This window comes from Mesoplodon densirostris, chromosome 3 (genome assembly GCF_025265405.1).
Source record: "Mesoplodon densirostris isolate mMesDen1 chromosome 3, mMesDen1 primary haplotype, whole genome shotgun sequence".
Lineage (NCBI taxonomy): Eukaryota > Metazoa > Chordata > Mammalia > Artiodactyla > Ziphiidae > Mesoplodon > Mesoplodon densirostris.
The window spans coordinates 71,211,789-71,231,921 of NC_082663.1; the positions used below are offsets into that span (position 1 = coordinate 71,211,789).

At 36.0% G+C, this 20,133-nt stretch overlaps 2 protein-coding genes across 2 annotated transcripts in view; one reads left to right on the forward strand and one right to left on the reverse strand.

The window, feature by feature from the left end:
• The window catches only part of RASA1 (RAS p21 protein activator 1), a 110,202-nt gene that overhangs the window by 67,058 nt on the left and 23,011 nt on the right, over positions 1-20,133 (forward strand). Inside the window, exons 9-11 of the mRNA XM_060093133.1 lie at positions 3,590-3,668; positions 9,833-9,953; positions 10,572-10,728. Of these exons, the coding sequence (XP_059949116.1) occupies positions 3,590-3,668; positions 9,833-9,953; positions 10,572-10,728 (357 nt within the window). The remainder of the gene's footprint in view (positions 1-3,589; positions 3,669-9,832; positions 9,954-10,571; positions 10,729-20,133) is intronic.
• CCNH (cyclin H) overlaps positions 18,584-20,133 on the reverse strand; it is a 51,126-nt gene continuing 49,576 nt past the window's right edge. Inside the window, exon 10 of the transcript XR_009531457.1 lies at positions 18,584-19,837. The gene's annotated coding sequence lies outside the window, so the exon portion shown is untranslated. The remainder of the gene's footprint in view (positions 19,838-20,133) is intronic.

A 20,133-nucleotide genomic window follows, 5' to 3' on the forward strand; every position in this document is an offset into this window, starting at 1 on the left:
TGTAGGACAGCAGAACATTTAAGAAAAAGAAAATATATTACCATTTTTTATCAGTGAGACATTTTAATAGGTCACTCTTTAAGAACCTTTTTACCTGAGACTTATTAATAATGTTACCCAAAAATAATTGGGTTGTTCTCAAGTTGGTTTTATTTGTAATTATTGGTTCCTACTTCTCACCTTTAAAATTCTTGGTAAACTCTTTGCTTGTCCCAAAACTCAGGTTGGACTTCACTCACTTGATTAGGAAAACCAGTTAATAGAAAAAAACCATATGATAGAATGTCAGCTGTTTTTTTTTTTTTCTGCATAATAGAAAGTAATCTTTCATTTTATTTCTGAGTGTAAACGTTTTCTCATTCCGGATAACTCTGGAGTAGCATGATTTTCCTGTTTTGGAGGCTAGTGTAAGCTAAAATGCCGGCATTTTCCTAGTTTAATGCCTTAAAATAAAACAAAGCAAAAAACCAAAAACAAGTTCTGTTACTTGCTGGTTGTTCAGTGGATAGTGATACGACATCAAATGGAAGATGAGTGTAGACGATTGGACCCTTTCACACACCTCATATATGAGCTGCTTGAACCCCTTCTAGCATTACAGTCTGATCTAGACATCCTCACTGAAAATCTAGCTAGGTGCAATTTGAGCTCTCTATGAAGGTAAATTAAATTTTCCCATTGTCCAGGTTTCTAGGGGCATGGAATATATAAAACAATAAATTGAAAACATATTCTTAATTGATAAATGTTTGCATGGAGCTTTTTTTTAAGATAAAGTATTTTACATTAATTCTGGGGGAAGTTTGTTTTGTTTGATTTAAACTTCTTTATGATACACATTCTCTAAAGATGAAAATTCTTCCTACATAATGGAGGCAGCCTGTAAAATATATAAAGGTAGTCTCTTTTGTTGATAAAGACCAGAATGAAACAGGAAGAAATACATATTTGAAGTATATTTCTTTCCAAATTATTTCAAATTAGTCTGCCTGCAAAATTATTTAAATTTTTAAAAAATATGTTAATGTAGTGTCCGTGGTCATTCCCCCAAATTAGACTCTTTATTCCCCTTGTATATGTTCATCTTATAAAGTTCAGGAGTATTGTTGTTGTTAGCTTTAATATTAAAAAAATCATTTTTAAAGGAAAGCCAGAATTATGTGGCTCTCATGCCTAGAAAATGGCAGTTTTTATAATTGTTTTGGAAATACATACTCCTTTTCAGCATTAATGTCAGTAATGAAGTAATTTCTAAGAAGATGCACCTTTGTGATTATCACTTATTGTTTAGATATGGAAGCGTAAAGTTGGATTATCCAATAAATCTATGTAACAGAGCCAAATTCTGCTGACCTGTCTCCACATTAACTCTACATTAGTCTTCGGGCAAAGAGAAGTAGCAGTTATGTCCATTTCATTTAGAAACTACATTGTTGAGACATAACTTTAATATTCCTATATTTAAAATTTTAGAAAAGTAGAGGCATTTAACAACAAATATAATTCAGTAAACATTTATTGACTGATCTACTTTTTGAAGTGTATTATACAGATCTGTGAATATACTGTAAAGAAAAAAGATACTGTTCCTACGTTATTAGTGCTCAGGTCTTCTAGAAAAGATGGTAAGCTGACATAAATTCAAGGATGTACAAATATGCATAGGAGAATCAGTGGGAAGAGAGTAGTTCAGATGGCGATTAAGAAGGGAGAGGGAAGATTTTGGTTAGACCTTTAAGATTACTAACATGTAGTGTTCAAGAAGAGAGAGAGAGTTATATTTATTAAAAAGTAAATTATTAAAATGAAAGTACAGGATATAGTATCTCTAGAAACTCACAGTTATTTTACAGATTTATAGTTAACATGTTTTAATTTTCTGAGTTGTAAATCTGATTTCATGGCTAGAACTATGGAATGTCTAGGAAATTTTTGTTTGTTGTGTCTCTCTTGACGGTTTCCTTAGGCATATCTGGGTAGACTATGAACTAAAGAGTAATTAAAAAAAAAAAACTTCTTGGAAGTCCAGGTCATTGGTAAAAAATATATCTGATTGGTTGCCACATGCTTGTAAATTTGCTCCTGCACAGTCTGAACTGTATGTACTCCATGCAGTAGTATTCTATTCTTTCAGTTCATGGTCAAGAATTATATCGTAACATTGAGGTGCTACACAGGATAGATTGCATTTACAGTTGTGGAGCCAGAGACCTTGGATATTTTCTCAGATTTGGTGCCTTCTGCTTTGAAACACATAGTCATCTCTGTTGTGGTACCTAGCTATCTTCAAATGTATTCTTTCTGATTTTCGTTTTTCTTTAGTGTTACATTTTTCCTTTAAAAACTTATAACCTTCTTTGTCCTTCTTGTGATAATACCTTTTTACTTTTCTCATCCCCCTACCCCCTCCTGTTAAATGCTACCTCTGGTATTTAGTTTATATTCATCTGTAATTTTTTATTAATCTTTCAAATCTTCTATTTGCTTTTTAACATTAAACTTTATTTATATTTAGTTTAATTTTGTAGTATAGCAGATATTTTATTATCAGAGATATATATGTGTGGGTATATATGTATATGTATCTCCAAAGATAAAATACAACATATGTTCCAATTATTTTTTCAGTAGGAAGAACTGAAAAAAATCAAGTGATAAATATATATAATGATATATATATATATATATATATATATGTGTGTGTGTGTATGTATTTCAATTATTGGATCAGTGGGAAGAACATGAAAAAAACCAAGTGGTAAATTAATGAGATCTGTTTTGAGAAATGTTGCCTAGCTGTCGTTAAATACCAATTCCTCTACTGTATTAAAGGAAAGTTTAAAATTCTAGGATTTACATATTCAGGACAATAAAATGACAAACTGATTATGAGTAACATTTTATATTTTAAAAACTCATTATATCATGTTAAAATTTGTGTTAAAATACATTATATAATGTTTTCAGTTTTGTTTTACTTGTAGTATTTCCCAAATATTAATAATATTTTATAGCTCTTTTTATCAAAATCATCAATAGGCCTTTCCTACTGTAGTGATAATCCTACATATAAGGTTAGCTCCTGGTCTTTCTTTTTCTTCCTTTTTTTTAAATTTGTTTCTGCTTTCACCTGCTATTTATGTCTCATGACCTAACTCCATCTGATTAATATAAAAGCAGAATATGTAAATTTTTGATGATAAAAATTCTTGAAGTTTACCTGAATTCACTACTTGCTAAATAAATGCCATTTGTCGGTTTTTCTTTCTCAGTCTCTCAGATCCTTTTGTTTAAAAAAAATTTTTTTTTAATCATTTCCTCACGTATAGTGGTGCTTTGAGTACATTTATGGAAAATTGAAATCTCTGACTCAAGTATTTTTGATCTGTTAACCAATATTAGGAACATTCTTGTTTTTCTAAAGTAATGTGACTATAATGATCATATAGTCTGTTAATGTATTCTGGTTATATACTTTGGAAAAAACTTGTAAATAGAGAATCCTTGCTAACAAGGTTTGGTGTATCTTTAAGGTTTGCAATTTTTATGAGACAAATTATGTCAATGTTAGTAATTTTTATTTTAACAGCATTGGGGACATCATAGATCACTATCGAAAAGAACAAATTGTTGAAGGGTATTATCTTAAGGAACCTGTACCAATGCAGGTCAGTGTTGTTTTTCTTTTAGCAATAATTAGCATTTTATTTTAAAATGCATTTTTGGTGATATGTTTATGCACACATCCATGCATTTGAAATTGGATAAAATTTAAAACTGCAGATTATTCAGATTCTTTCAGAAAATGAATACTTATAAATGAATCTCTTAGTTTTTATTTATGTTGGTTCTAGATAATTAGGAAGTCCTTGGTGGCTTTTTGAGAATAGAAGCAGTGGTGGGGACAGAAGCCTAGTTGCACTGGGTCAAGGAGTGAGTTTGTTGGAGGCAAAAGTGGAGACAGCCAGGATAAATCACAGCCAGGCTTATCTAGGTGAGATTGGTAAGAAAAGAAAATAAATAAAAAATGATAGCTAGAAGATGACGTAGGGCCAAAAGGCCTTTAAACTTTTTATTTCTTTATTTGCCCATAGTTTTATGGTGAGAAATTTTTGAGCATGTCTCTGTACTCGGGAGGAGAGTGATAGTGGTGGGTGAGGGATGGGGTAATGGCAATACCCCACGTACAAGGTCCTAGAGAAGGCAAGAGTGGCTGAAGTCCAGAACATAAGAAGAAAGACTGGCCTTGAACAAGAGGGCCTGTTGAATACTAGTTGCTTAATGCATAGGGTGATTGATTAGCTTCTGTTTCTTGCCCATGATACTTCCTAAAGTGTGGTGGGAAAAGGTTGTAGCAGGGGTTAGAAAAAGGTACTTCAAAGGAGTGATAAAGAATTTTCTTATGTGGAAAATGGAGGTAGTGATATTCTAGGGAAGGATTGTGAGAGGTTTTGGGTACCCCACTAAACTTTCACAGTGATTTGTAGTGTCTCGAGCTTCTCAATATTTCTTCCTCTGAACAAGTTAGTTTCTGATGGTTATAGCCTACTATTTATTCATTGCAACTGCTGAAGGGGGGGGGCGCATCATTATTCTGATGCTTAATATAAATTTAAGAATCATCATCTTGTCACATTTTAATGTATCTTGCTTCACTTCCTCATGCTTTTCTGGTAGAATGTAAAGTTCAGGAGGGCAAGTGTTTTGCGTTGTATTCCTAGTGCCTAGAATAGTACTAGGCATTAGGTATTCAATCAATATTAATTGAATGAATAGCTCCTCTCCAACAGGAAGCACTCACTTCATCCTCTGAATTATCACTAATGTATCTTATTGTGTTTATTGCTGTCTCCATGTCAGTTTTTTCCTCTCTCCCTATCTAAATCCTGCAAGTTTAAGATCCATCTCAAGTTTTACTTCCTTGTTGACACCCTCCTAGTATCTGTAGTTAGCAATGATGTACCACTTTTGTTGGCAGTTCTGGCAGACTTGGACCAATTTTTTTTAAAACCACATAGTGTGGTACGTGCTTTCTAGAAACCACAGCTTAGGATCTTTTTATTAGGGATCAGAGGTGCCTTTACCTACAAATGACAGACCTGCCACTCAGTCCCATTGCTATATCCTGAATTCTGATTCACATTGGCTGTTTGAATTAATGATTATTTTAAACTGTTTCCTAAGTCAACAAATTTTTTTTAACAAATTTTATTTTATTGGCCCACAAGTTAAGTCATGAATTTTTCCCATCCTGAATTTATGCTTAGAATTTTCTAATTTAATTTTTTAAAGTTATAAAAATAACATTTGACATCTAGTAAACTTAAACTTTATACTTAAGTTATAAGATAGTTTTAAGAATTACTTCAAATATACAGTGAGCCTCATTCTTACTTGTGTTACTGTTTCATAACTGAACAAACCTCAGATTATTGTCATTTGCAAAAATGCCTATAATGCTTTGAACACTTCAGAAATAACAGATGCCGATTACAGAGCAATTTGATTACTTCACAAAAACCATTAAATGCTATTTGAAGTCAATTATTTTGGGCCTGGAGTAAAAGTAGGTTACAGTAGAAGTTTGAGAATCATAACACTTACCTATCCTTCCTAGCAGGATTCTAACTATTAGAGAACCCAAAGGCTAATAATGTCCTTTTATTAATGTAAAAGTGATTAGCTAGCAGAATCATCTCATTCCCCCTGAGGTGACCCTGCATACTCCCACTCCGGGTAAAATGCTGGAAGAGAATGAGCAGAGTCCTAGCTAGGTGTGCTTACTTAGTGGAACTAACACTTCAGACAAATTAGAGGAAAAGAAGGAGCCTTTTGAGACAATGCACCCCACACTAAAAATACTGGTATCTAACATTTTTTGAGCACTATGTTTTAGGCACTGTTTCTTATACGTATTAATTTATTTAACTTTTTAAACAATTTGATGAGGTTGATCCTGTAATTATGCCCATTTTACAGATACGGAAACTGGAACCAGAGAGTAAATTACTTAAGGCGTCAAGTCATCCTTGACTCTTCTTTTTCTCTCCTACACTCTGTATCCAAACTGTCAAGAACATCATGCTGTCTCTGCCTTCAAAATATATCTAGAATACAACCATCACCAGAATCTGGCTTCATCTCTCTGTTTCTACTTTTGCCCCCACCCCCCCGCCTTAACACTGCACTGCAGTCAGAGGGATCCATTTAAAATGTGTCAGACCATTTCACACCTCTGTTTAATACTTAGAGTTGTTCTACATTTCATTCAGAGTACAAGCCAGAGTCCCTGCAGTGGCATGCAAAACCCTAGAGTGGTAGCCCGTGGTGGTCCTCTGAACGCTTTCTACCATGCTTCTCTCTCACTCGTCTCCGGTCACGCTGGCTTCTCTGCTTTTTTAAAAAATATGCCAGGATCTTGGCATTAGAATCTTTGTTCCAGCTGTTCACTCTGCTCAAAATGACTTTCCATCAAATATCCACTCGCCTCACTCTGTTATTTCTTTCAAATTTCGCTCAAAAATTAGCTTCACAATTGAGACCTACTTGTACACATTATTTGTTGCTGCTACTTGCCCTACCCTGTAGAGCACTTACCACCTACTAACATACAGTACAATTTGCTTATTATGTTTATTATCTCTTTTCTTCATTGGTATATAATAAGTTCCTTGGAGGTAAAGATATTTGTTTACTGATGTATCTCAAGAACTAGAACAGTACCTGGCACTCAACAAACATTTATTGAATTAATTTATTAAATGAGTTTTCTTAGCCATTACGTGACAAAGGCAGGATTTACAACTGAGGTCTGGTTACAGGAGCCTGCACACCTAACCGCTATGCGAAAGCTTGCTTCAGTGGCTGTTAGACTCTCACCCGATTATTTACTTCCCTTGGGGAGTAATATATAAGACTTCCTTCTTCAGAACTGTGTACAAAGAGTAGGCTGAGAAGCCTTCCCTACTGTCATCCAGTAATTTACTAGAACTTGGACCGTGAGGTTGTGTCCTTGCCTGTAGTGTCTTCTAATGTAGGAGTTACAGATCAGTTGATCAGCCCCTATCTTAAAATAAGTAGGAAAGACTTATATAGATTATCTTGAAATCAGATATTTAAATCCAAATGTTAATGTAGTAATATGTCTTAAATAATAAACTACAAATGCGCCCCATTCTGCACCTAATAGTAAATATTATCACTACTGTAATAAAGACTGGTAAGCACAAATCTATACAACTAGGGAGGTAGTCATCACTATTTATCATCTGGGTGCAATGTATCTTTAAAAATTTTTTATGTTCTTAGTCATTTTCTGAATAATTTGTAGAAGTAAGAATAAAGGTTTAGTACAAAAAAACTTTATTAGAAAATTTAATAAGAATTTAATTGTAGCAAACCCCAATTTTTGTTCCATATTTTCTTGGTTATAAAGGGTTACATACCTTAAATAGAAGGCAGCTAACTGTTCATCCACTGTCATGCAGGGACTTGGAACATATCCATCTTGTAAATACAAATTTCAGATACATCTTTTATAAGTTCTTGCTTATGATTACTCTGGTTCTTCTTACGTTTTTACTGTCAAAATGCAGTACTGATTCCAGATTTTAAATATATTTCAACTGAGTTCTAGTTTATGATTCTTTCTTGCTGTTCTTGCATCATCAACTGCAATACTTTTGAAAACTTTGATGGTTCATAATTTTGTTGGATAGTACCGTCTTTATTGCTTCATAAGTGTAATACATTTTTATGTTTAGACTTATAAACATCAGAATGATCAATATGGTGAATTTTTAAATTTCTACATTATATGTTTCCTTCTAGTAACCTTTGTCCATTTACAAATCATACTGAATAAATCTTGGTGCACAATCATAAAAATTTAAAGAATCCTCATTTCCTTTTAGGAAACAGGATAATCTAGATTCTTGTTACAAATTATTGCATGATGATGTCCTTCCTATTGAATCACTAACTAGATGAGAGCACTATATTTCTTTTCCCCTAGAAATATATCATTCACTCAGCGATTCTTAGTTTGAGAAAATTCACCAGGGAGATTACCATCTGAAGAATTATAGTCTGAGATTTTGCTTATCAAAATCAATTTTATCATCACAATAGATCCCAGAGTCTTGCTGTTTCTTTGCATTTATCATCTGGGTCTTTTTATAATTGTCAAGCATCTTTCTTTGTCAATTTTTTTCTCTTTGCTGTTATGATCAGAAAATTAAGAATTATGAATTTTCTTATGTGTTCAATGAAAACTAATAAAAATACAACAAAGATGGCCTTTTATACTTTTTTGAAAGATGCTACAATAGTTGGCCACACAGTAAAAAATGCCAAAGGGTGATGCAATAGAGATGATTTATTAAACTGTTGCATCACCCTCTAGACCAAGGGCTGGCAGACTTTTCTGTAAAGGACCAGATAATAAACATTTTAGGTTTTGTGGGCCATTCAGTCTCTGTCTCAGTTACTAAACTCTGCCTTTGTAGTGTGAAAGCAACCACAGACAGTATGTAAAGGAATGAGCCATGGCTGTGTTCCAGTAAAACCTTATGTCCAAAAACAGGCAGTAGGCTAGATTTGGTCCATGTGCTGTGGTTTGCCAGTGCCTGCTCTTCGGCATACTTGAGAATAATTGTTAAGTCATGGTGAAATGGTTCCTACGATGATGAAATAGCAGAGTGTTTCAAGATATAGGAAAAATATGATTCGTGAAAATCTCATAACGTATCTTAGATTAATAAAATGATCAGCTGGATCTATAAGTCTCTAAGAAAACAAAGTCATAAAATATTAATTCTTGCAAATAGTAAGAGCTGCTCAAGAAAGAAACTAAAAAACTAAAATTGGGTCCATTGGACCTTGATGGTAATATTGAAGATTGACTTATTTTGGGAAGATCATTTATAAAGGCACTCTTCCCTTTGTATTCTTCCTGACATCATAATTATTTTTGTTACTTGGGGGGGGGGCAGGGATTTAGCATTTAACACACATGCATTCCTGTAAGTCACGGTGTTATATGAAATCATGCAATAAAAACCACAGGATTATGGAAAAAGGGGGGTTAAGGGTGCAACACTAAAAACCTTCATCAGTGACACATAAAGAAGCTAGTAAAAATGTAGCATAGTTTTTATACATGCTAAATGGATAAGAAATATTTAAATATTACAATAAATAAGGCACTTTACCTTGAAAAAGACCTGAAGTTTACTTGTGGGAGAGGCCATCAGAAGGGCTGTAAATAGCGGGAAGTGGTACAAGAAGGATTATCTGAAATCAGACACATTAGAACACCAGATGTGGATGGATGGGTATGGCGTGTAACACTCGGTGAAGCTGGGGAGGCTTTTAGGCTTTTGAGATGTATTTTGCATATTCCTAGGCATCTCAGTTCAGCTGGGTGCAATTTTCTGCATTCACATAGAGTTTCTCATGGATATAATTGTCCGTAAGCAAACATGAATTTGCTTTATGCTCAAATTGGTTCTAATCTATCAGTTATGCTTGGACAAATTCATGTTTTGAAAACAGTGTTGCTTGTAAAACGTAAAAAAAACCCTTTATTTTTCACACACAAAAAAAAGCTTATTAGTTGTCCATGTTCTTGAGAAATGGTAAGTGCACCTTTTTGAAAATTTCTTTGGAAAGCAAAGGATCTCTTAATATATATGTTACATTATTTTAGGTTTTAGTATTAAAACTTTTTTTAATGTCTAGACAGACAATCTGGTTTTTAAATTGGTAGTTTAGTAGGTTTTCATTTCCATCAAGAATTCATGAAATAATTTTAGTATTTTTGAAAATTCAGGATCAAGAACAAGTACTCAATGATACAGTGGATGGCAAGGAAATTTATAATACAATTCGTCGTAAAACAAAGGATGCCTTTTATAAAAACATTGTTAAAAAAGGTTATCTTCTAAAAAAAGGTAAGTGTGAAACTTTTAAGACTAAAGATTCAATTTCAGTATTTTACCATTAACATTTATTAGAAGCATTTTAAATATTGGGCATAAAACTTATCATTGAGATACGTATTTAATAAGTTGGTATCTGATTCTTGAGCCCCTCTCTACCATATAACTTTTTTTTTTTTTTAAGAGAAAATTCTTATTGGCACTTGGCACATTCATAGTATTGATGTTTCTATTTTATGTATTTGCCTCAGTTTGGCATTAAGAAATGTTGGGGCATTGAGGGGTGCATGATTAGTAGAAGAGTTTTTTTTCTCATGACTGGAAAAGAATGAATCCTAAGCAAGAATTTTAAAGATTTTATCATAATGAAATCTCTAAACATACTGTTAAGGTACCCTTGTCACTTACTCAGTGACTCACTAAAGCAGGCAATATAACAAAAGATATTTTTCTACAGATATATTACAGACATTTTCTCATTTTGTAAAGATTGGTGTTATTTAAGCTTTGTAATAAAAATTGAAATATATTTAATTTTTAGTTTTTAGCAACAATAATTTTTATGATTTTATTATATGTGACTTCATAGTTCATTATTTGGCTAAGGGGAAACAATTTTTTTTTTAACAGGCAAAGGAAAAAGGTGGAAAAATTTATATTTTATCTTAGAGGGCAGTGATGCCCAACTTATTTATTTTGAAAGTGAAAAACGAGCTACAAAACCAAAAGGATTAATAGATCTCAGCGTGTGTTCTGTCTATGTTGTTCATGATAGTCTCTTTGGCAGGTAAGAAATTGGTTTCCTATTTCTTTCTGGAATTGTTTTAATAAAAAAAAAAACAGAATGTTCAGATCATTTCAAAGCATAGCAAACCAATTTGTGACATCTAAAAATGTCACATATACTCTCTAGGGTAATTTCTGTCTTCCTTATTTTACACTAACCTATTCATAAAATTCTACTCCACTATATCACATAGAAACCTTTGGAATCTATGCCTCTCCTGTAGTGAGACTTGATCTGTATGTAGTGTGTTTCCTGCCTGCACCTACCACCAATCTTTTGAGTGACTTACTTTGAGTCTTATCTCCTTTCCCCTATTTTATTATTCTTAGTTAACTCAGTGCATCTGATGGTAGTAGATACACTCAGTTGTACTATTAACTTGATTCCTAAGAAAGTTGACATTGAGAGACAACTGTAGTATAAAAATTATTTCAATAGGAAAGAGGAGAGTATTTCAGATTTGAAATTAAAACATTTTTTCTTAATGTTAGAGTTTAAAAAAAAATAAAATACTCGTCTAAACTAAACGTAAATCCTGAACAGCACAAGGCAAATTCAGCTCTTGATTACATCTAGTTTTTTGTAATAAGGGCCTTTGTATTTCACCATCAGTATTATCAATAATCCATTCTAGAGTGTTTTTAGATATATTTAGCATTTTTATTACCTATTGATATGATGAATAAAACGCAGTCAATTAAAACAAATTTTTTTAACAACTTATGCTGCAGGATGGCATCTCTACTAGGCAACCCTAGTTTATCCTATTTAAGTTTGGAAATCTTCAAGAGAAGTACCTGTGGAGCATAAAAGCTTGTCATTTCTTTTTTCCAAACTGTGTTTAGGAGATCACATTAGTGATTTTAACAGACAGTTCAGTTTTTAAATGGTCAGATAGGTTTGGGAAATGCTGAATTGAACAAGTAATTTTCCTTACAGAGGGGCATTTTGGAGTTTTAGCCAGTGTTTGTATTGTGAATCACCAAGGGGGGAGCATAATATGCAGTATTTCATGAACTCATTGGACCTTGTTACTCTCCCTTTTTTTCTCCCAAACGCTTCTTAATATCTCCTAAAAACAGCTGTCCACCCCCCCCAAAAAAAGCAAAAAATTTGGGCAAGGTAGGATTTCATAGGATTCTTTTCCCCTCCCTTAACAGTATGGGAACCTTGGCCTTTAGATGCAGTTGGATCAGACCTCTGGCTTCTTAGTCTTTCTGCTCTGCCTTACTTTGTGTGGACTGGATTTTTCTCACAAAGCCGCTTCCTTCATGATAGTGAGGTGGCAAACAGTACCAGAGAAAGGAGAAGTGAACTATTGAAAATCCTGAGAATACACTATTTGTTGTTTTATCAAATAGATAGCAGTCATTGAATATTTCTCGCTTTGTGTAAGCATAGAACCCAATACGCTGACTGACCTTGAGTATGTAGGTGAAGTCTAATGTGGAAGTTAATGGCAGCCCTCACCAGTAGAGATGACTGGTATGCATGCCTAGCCTGTGGTGTAGGGACACTGGATAGCACTGCTCGTTCGGCTGTTTTCCCCAGCGCTTTACTCGCACAGCTCTGCAATTTTTCCAGCTTATTTTCAGTATTATTAACAGGTCTCTAAGCATTCTATCTCTTTGTATTAAACTTCTTTTAATACTGCTTTACTTTTTTTTTTTTAACAATTTTGTTGGACTACAAGTGTTTTACAATGGTGTATTAGTTTCTGCTTTATAACAACGTGAATCAGTTATACATATATCCCCATATCTCTTCCCTCTTGCGTCTCCCTCCCTCCCACCCTCCCTATCCCACCCCTCTAGGTGGTCACAAAGCACCAAGATGATTTCCCTGTGCTATGCAGCTGCTTCCCACTAGCTATCTATTTTATGTTTGGTAGTGTATATATGTCCATGCCTCTCTCTCGCTTTGTCACAGCTTACCCTTCCCCCTCCCCATATCCTCAAGTCCATTCTCTAGTAGGTCTGCATCTTTATTCCCGTCTTGCCCCTAGGTTCTTCGTGACCATTTTTTTTTCTTAGATTCCATATATATGTGTTAGCATACGGTATTTGTTTTTCTCTTTCTGACTTACTTCACTCTGTATGACAGACTCTAGGTCCATCCACCTCACTACAAATAACTCAGTTTCGTTTCTTTTTATGGTTGAGTAATATTCCATTGTATAGATGTGCCACATCTTCTTTATCCATTAATCTGTTGATGGACACTTAGGTTGCTTCCATGTCCTGGCTATAGTAAATAAAGCTGCAATGAACATTGTGGTACATGACTCTTTTTGAATTATAGTTTTCTCATGGTATATGCCCAGTAGTAGGATCGCTGGGTCGTATGCTAGTTCTATTTTTAGTTTTTTAAGGAACATCCATACTGATCTCCATAGTGGTTGTATCAATTTACATTCCGACCAACAGTGCAAGAGGGTTCCCTTTTCTCCACACCCTCTCCAGCATTTATTGTTTGTAGATTGTTTTGATGACGGCCATTCTGACCAGTGTGAGATGATATCTCATTGTAGTTTTAATTTGTATTTCTCTAGTGATTAATGATGTTGAGCATCCTTTCATGTGTTTGTTGGCAATCTGTATATTTTCTTTGGAGAAATGTCCATTTAGGTCTTCTGCCCATTTTTGGATTGGGTTGTTTTTTTGTTGAGCTGCATGAGCTGCTTGTAAATTTTGGAGATTAATCCTTTGTCAGTTGCTGCATTTGCAAATATTTTCTCCCATTCTGAGGGTTGTCTTTTCGTCTTGTTTCTGGTTTCCTATGCTGTGCAAAAGCTTTTAAGTTTCATTGGGTCCCATTTGTTGATTTTTGTTTTTATTTCCATTTCTCTAGGACCCACTAAGAGGTGGGTCAAAAAGGATCTTACTGTGATTTATGTCATGAAGTGTTCTGCCTATGTTTTCCTCTTAAGAGTCTAATAGTGTCTGTCCTTACATTTAGGTCTTTAATCCATTTTGAATTTATTTTTGTGTGTGGTGTTAGGGAGTGTTCTAATATCATTATTTTACATATAGCAGTCCAGTTTTCCCAGAACCACTTATTGAAGAGGCTGTCTTTTATCTATTGTATATTCTTGCCACCTTTATCAAAAATAAGGTGACCCTATGTGTGTGAGTTTATCTCTGGGCTTTCCATCCTGTTCCATTGATCCATATTTCTGTTTTTATGCCAGTACCATACTTTCTTGATTACTGTAGCTTTGCAGTATAGTCTGAAGTCAGGGAGCCTGATTCCTCCAGCTCCGTTTTTCTTTCTCAAGATTGCTTTGGCTATTCGGGGTCTTTTGTGTTTCCACACAAATTGTGAGATATTTTTGTTCTAGTTCTGTAAAAAATGCCAGTGGTAGTTTGATAGGGATTGCATTGAATCTGTAGATTGCTTTGGATAGTAGAGTCATTTTGACAATGTTGATTCTTCCAATCCAAGAACATGGTATATCTCTCCATCTATTTGTATCATCTTTAGTTTCTTTCATCAGTGTCTTATACTTTTCTGCATACAGGGCTTTTGTCTCCTTAGGTAGGTTTATACCTAGATATTTTATTCTTTTTGTTGCAGTGGTAAATGGGAGTGTTTTCTTAATTTCACTTTCAGATTTTTCATCATTAGTGTATAGGAATGCCAGAGATTTCTGTGCATTAATTTTGTATCCTGCCACTTTACCAAATTCATTGATTAGCTCTAGAAGTTTTCTGGTGGCATCTTTAGGATTCTCTATGTATAGTATCATGTCATCTGCAAACAGTGACAGCTTCACTTCTTTTCCGATTTGGATTCCTTTTATTTCCTTTTCTTCTCTAATTGCTGTGGCTAAAACTTCCAAAACTATGTTGAATAAGAGTGGTGAGAGTGGGCAAACTTGTCTTGTTCCTGCTCTTACTGGAAATGGTTTCAGTTTTTCACCATTGAGGACGATGTTGGCTGTGAGTTTGTCATATATGGCCTTTATTATGTTGAGCAAAGTTCCCTCTGTGCCTACTTTCTGCAGGGTTTTTATCATAAATGGGTGTTGAATTTTGTTGAAAGCTTACTCTGCGTCTATTGAGATGACCATATGGTTTTTCTCCTTCAATTTGTTAATATGATGTATCACATTGATTGATTTGCATATATTGAAGAATCCTTGCATTCCTGGGATAAACCCCACTTTATCATGGTGTATCCTTTTAATGTGCTGTTGGATTCTGTTTGCCAGTATTTTGTTGAGGATTTCTGCATCTATGTTCATCAGTGGTTTTGGCCTGTAGTTTTCTTTCTTTGTGACTTCTTTGTCCGGTTTTGGTATCAGGGTGATGGTGACCTCGTAGAATGAGTTTGGGAGTGTTCCTCCCTCTGCTATATTTTGGAAGAGTTTGAGAAGGATAGGTGTTAGCTCTTCTCTAAATGTTTGATAGAATTCGCCAGTGAAGCCATCTGGTCCTGGGCTTTTATTTGTTGGAAGATTTTTAATGACAGTTTCAATTTCAGTGCTTGTGATTGGTCTGTTTATATTTTCTATTTCTTCCTGGTTCAGTCTTGGCAGGTTGTGCATTTCTAAGAATTTGTCCATTTCTTCCAAGTTGTCCGTTTTATTGCCATATAGTTGCTTGTAGTAATCTCTCATGATCCTTTGTATTTCTGCAGTGTCAATTGTTACTTCTCCTTTTTCATTTCTAATTCTATTGATTTGAGTCTTCTCCCTTTTTTTCTTGATGAGTCTGGCTAATGGTTTATCAATTTTATCTTCTCAATGAACCAGCTTTTAGTTTTATTGATCTTTGCTATAGTTTCCTTTCTTTCTTTTTCATTTATTTCTGATCTGATCTTTATGATTTCTTTCCTTCTGCTAAGTTTGGGGGTTTTTTGTTCTTCTTTCTCTAATTGCTTTCAGTGTAAGGTTAGGTTGTTTACTTGAGATGTTTCTTGTTTCTTTTTTTTTTTTTTTTTTGATGTTGGGTGTAGGAGTTTATTAATTTTATTTTTATTTATTTTTGCTGTGTTGGGTCTTTGTTTCTGTGCAAGGACTATCTCTAGTTGTGGCAAGCGGGGGCTACTCTTCATCGCGGTGCGCAGGCCTCTCACTATCACGGCCTCTCTTGTTGCGGAGCACAGGCTCCAGATGTGCAGGCTCAGCAGTTGTGGCTCACGGGCCTAGTTGCTCCGCGGCATGTGGGATCCTCCCAGACCAGGGCACGAACCCGTGTCCCCTGCATTAGCAGGCAGATTCTCAACCACTGCGCCACCAGAGAAGCCCTCTTGTTTCTTAAGGTAGGATTGTATTGCTATAAACTTTCCTCTTAGAACTGCTTTTGCTGCATCCCATAGGTTTTGGGTTGTCGTGTTTTCATTGTCATTTGTTTCTAGGTATTTTTTGATTTCCTCTTTGATTTCTTCAGTGATCTCTTGGTTATTAAGTAGTTTATTGTTTAGCCTCCACGTGTTTCTATTTTTTTTTTACAGATTTTTTCCTGTAATTGATATCTAGTCTCATAGCATTTTGGTTGGAAAAGATACTTGATACAATTTCAATTCTCTTAAATTTACCAAAGCTTGATTTGTGACCCAAGATATGATCTATCCTGGAGAATGTTCCGTGAGCACTTGAGAAGTGTATTCTGTTGTTTTTGAATGGAATGTCCTATAAATATTAAGTCCATCTTGTTTAATGTATAATTTAAAGCTTGTGTTTCCTTATTTATTTTCATTTTGGATGATCTGTCCATTGGTGAAAGTGGGATGTTAAAGTCCCCTACTATGGTTGTGTTACTGTCGATTTCTCCTTTTATGGCTGTTAGTATTTGCCTTATGTTGAGGTGCTCCTATGTTGGGTGCATAAATATTTACCATTGTTATGTCTTCTTCTTGGATTAATCCCTTGATCATTATGTAGTGTCTTTGTCTCTTGTAATAGTATTGGTTTTAGTCTATTTTGTCTGATATGAGAATTGCTACTCCAGCTTTCTTTTGATTTCCATTTGCATGGAAAATCTTTTTCCATCCCCTCACTTTCAGTCTGTATGTGTCTCTAGGTCTGAAGTGGGTCTCTTGTAGATAGCATATATATGGGTCTTGTTTTTGTGTCCATTCAGCCAGTCTATGTCTTTTGGCTGGAGCATTTAATCTATTTACATTCAAGGTAATTATCATTATTTATGTTCCTATTACCATTTTCTTAATTGTTTTGGGTTTTTTATTGTAGATCTTTTCCTTCTCTTGTGTTTCCTGCCTAGAGAAGTTCCTTTAGCATTTGTTGTAAAGCTGGTTTGGTGGTGCTGAATTCTCTTAGCTTTTGCTTGTCTGTAAAGGTTTTAATTTCTCCCTCAAATCTGAATGAGATCCTTGCTGGGTAGAAGTAATCTTGGTTTTAGGTTTTTCCTGTTCATCATTTTAAATATGTCCTGCCACTCCCTTCTGGCTTGCAGAGTTTCTGCTGAAAGATCAGCTGTTAACCTTATGGGGATTCCCTTGTGTGTTATTTGTTGTTTTCCCCTTGCTGCTTTTAATATTTTTTCTTCGTATTTAATTTTTGATAGTTTAATATGTGTCTTGGCATGTTTCTCCTTGGATTTATCCTGTATGGGACTCTCTGTGCTTCCTAGACTTGATTAACTATTTCCTTTCCCATATTAGGGAAGTTTTCAACTATAATCTCTTCAAATATTTTCTCAGTCCCTTTCTTTTTCTTTCTTCTGGGACCCCTGTAATTCAAATGTTGGTGTGTTTAATGTTGTCCCAGAGGTCTCTGAGACTGTCCTCAATTATTTTTTTTTCTTTATTCTGCTCTGCAGTAGTTATTTCCACTATTTTATCTTCCAGGTGACTTATCTGTTTTTCTGCTTCAGTTATTCTGCTATTGATCCCTTCTAGAGAATTTTTAATTTCATTTATTGTGTTGTTCATCACTGTTTGCTCTGTAGTTCTTCTACGTCCTTGTTGAACGTTTCTTGTATCATCTCCATTATATTTCCAAGATTTTGTATTCTCTTTACTATAATTATTCTGAGTTCTTTTTCAGGTAGACTGCCTATTTCCTCTTCATTTTTTAGGTCTGGTGGGTTTTTATCTTGCTCCTTCATCTGCTGTGTGTTTCTCTGTCTTCTCATTTTGCTTAACTTACTGTGTTTCGGGTCTCCTTTTTGCAGGCTGCATGTTCGTAGTTCCCATTTTTTTTGGTGTCTGCCCCCAGTGGCTAAGGTTGGTTCAGTGGGTGTGTAGGCTTCCTGGTGGAGGGGAGTAGTGCCTGTGTTCTGGTGGATGAGGCTGGGTCTTGTCTATCTGATGGGCAGGTCCACATCTGGTGGTGTGTTTTGGGGTGTCTGTGGCCTTATGATTTTCGGCAGGTCTCTGCTATTGGGTGGGGTTGTGTTCATGTCTTGCTAGTTGTTTGGCATAGGGTGTCCAGCACTGGCACTTGCTGGTCGTTGAGTGGAGGTGGTTCTTGGCATTGAGATGGAGATCTCTGGGAGATTTTCGCTGTTTGATATTATGTGGAGCTGGGAGGTCTCTTGTGGACCAACGTCCTGAACTTGTCTCTCCCACCTCAGAGGCACAGCCCTGATGCCTGGCTGGAGCACCAAGAGCCTGTCATCCATACGTCTCAGAATAAAAGGGAGATAAAAAAGAAAGAAAGAAGATAAAATAAAATAAAATTGTTATTAAAATAAAAAATTAAAAATTTTTTTAAGTAAGTGAAAAAAAAAGGAGCAACCAAACCAAAAGACAAATCCACCAATGATAACAAGCACTAAAAACTATACTATAACAAAAGAACAACACAACAAAAAAACTAGACAGAACCCTAGGACAAGTGGTAAAAGCAAATCTATACAGACAAAATCACACACAGAAGCATACACATACACACTCACAAAAAAAGAAAAAGCGAAAAATATATATATATATCGTTGCTCCCAAAGTCCACCTCCTCAATTTGGGATGATGTGTTGTCTCTTCAGGTATTCCACAGATGCAGGGTACATCAAGTTATTGTGGAGATTTAATCCACTGCTCCTGAGGGTGCTGGGAGAGATTTCCCTTTCTCTTCTTTGTTGGCACAGGTCCTGGGGTTCAGCTTTGGATTTGGCCCCGCCTCTGCATGTATGTCACCTGAGGGCATCTGTTCTTTGCTCAGACAGGATGGGGTTAAAGGAGCAGCTGATTCAGAGGCTCTGGCTAACTCAGGCCATGGCAAGGGAGGGGTACGGAGTTCGGGGCGAGCCTGTAGCGGCGGAGGCCGGCATGACATTGCACCAGCCTGAGGTGTGCCACATATTCTCCCGGGGAAGTTGTCCCTGGATCATGGGACCCTGGTAGTGGCTGGCTGCACAGGCTCCTGGGAGGGGAGGTGTGGACAGTGACCTGTGCTTGCACACAGGCCTCTTGGTGGCTGCAGAAGCTGCCTTAGCATCTCATGCCTGTCTGTGGGGTCCACACTTATAGCCACGGCTCATGCCCGTTTCTGGAGCGCCTCAAAGCAGCGCTCTTAATCCCCTTTCCTTGCGCAGCAGGAAACAAAGAGGCAAGAAAGTGTCTCTTGCCTCTTCGGCAGCTCCAGACTTTTTCCCGGACTCCCTCCCAGCTAGCTGTGACGCACTAGCCCCCTTCAGGCTGTGTTCATGCAGCCAACCCCAGTCCTGTCCCTGCGATCCAACCGAAGCCCGAGCCTCAGTTCCCAGCCCCCGCCCATCCTGGCGGGTGAGCAGACAAGCCTCTGGGGCTGGTGAGTGCTGGTCGGCACCGATCCTCTGTGCAGGAATCTCTCTGCTTTGCCCTCCGCACCCGTTGCTGCGTTCTCCTCCGTGGCTCCGAAGCTCCCCTCCTCCGCCACCCGCAGTCTCCGCCTGCGAAGGGGCTCCTAGTGTGTGGAAACCTTTCCTCCTTCACAGCTCCCTCCCACTGTTACAGGTCCTGTCCCTATTCTTTTGTCTGTTTTTTCTTTTGGCCTACTCAGGTACTTGGGGAGTTTCTTACCTTTTGGGAGGTCTGAGGTCTCTGCCAGCATTCAGTAGGTGTTCTGTAGGAGTTGTTCCACATGTAGATGTATTTCTGATGTATTTGTGGGGAGGAAGGTGATCTCCATGTCTTACTCTTCTTGAAGCTCCTCCCTGCTTTACTTTAAATATAAACGATTTCAGAAGCACAAGTTTGAAGACATTCAGTCATACAGAGAGTTATTACTGTAGTGAATATTTATGTGGGAATTTTATACCTTTATCTTTTCTTAGGCTGAATCTTTTACTGTGGCAGTATTTATTGTTTTATCTACGTTTAGGAAGGATGTTTTTGCTGGATATTAAGTTTTAGGTTGGTAATTATTTTCTTTCAGCATTTTAAAGATTTTCTACTTTTCAACATTTTGTCATTGTTTCTCTTTTAGAGATAATGTATCTTTTTTCCTTCAAGATGTAC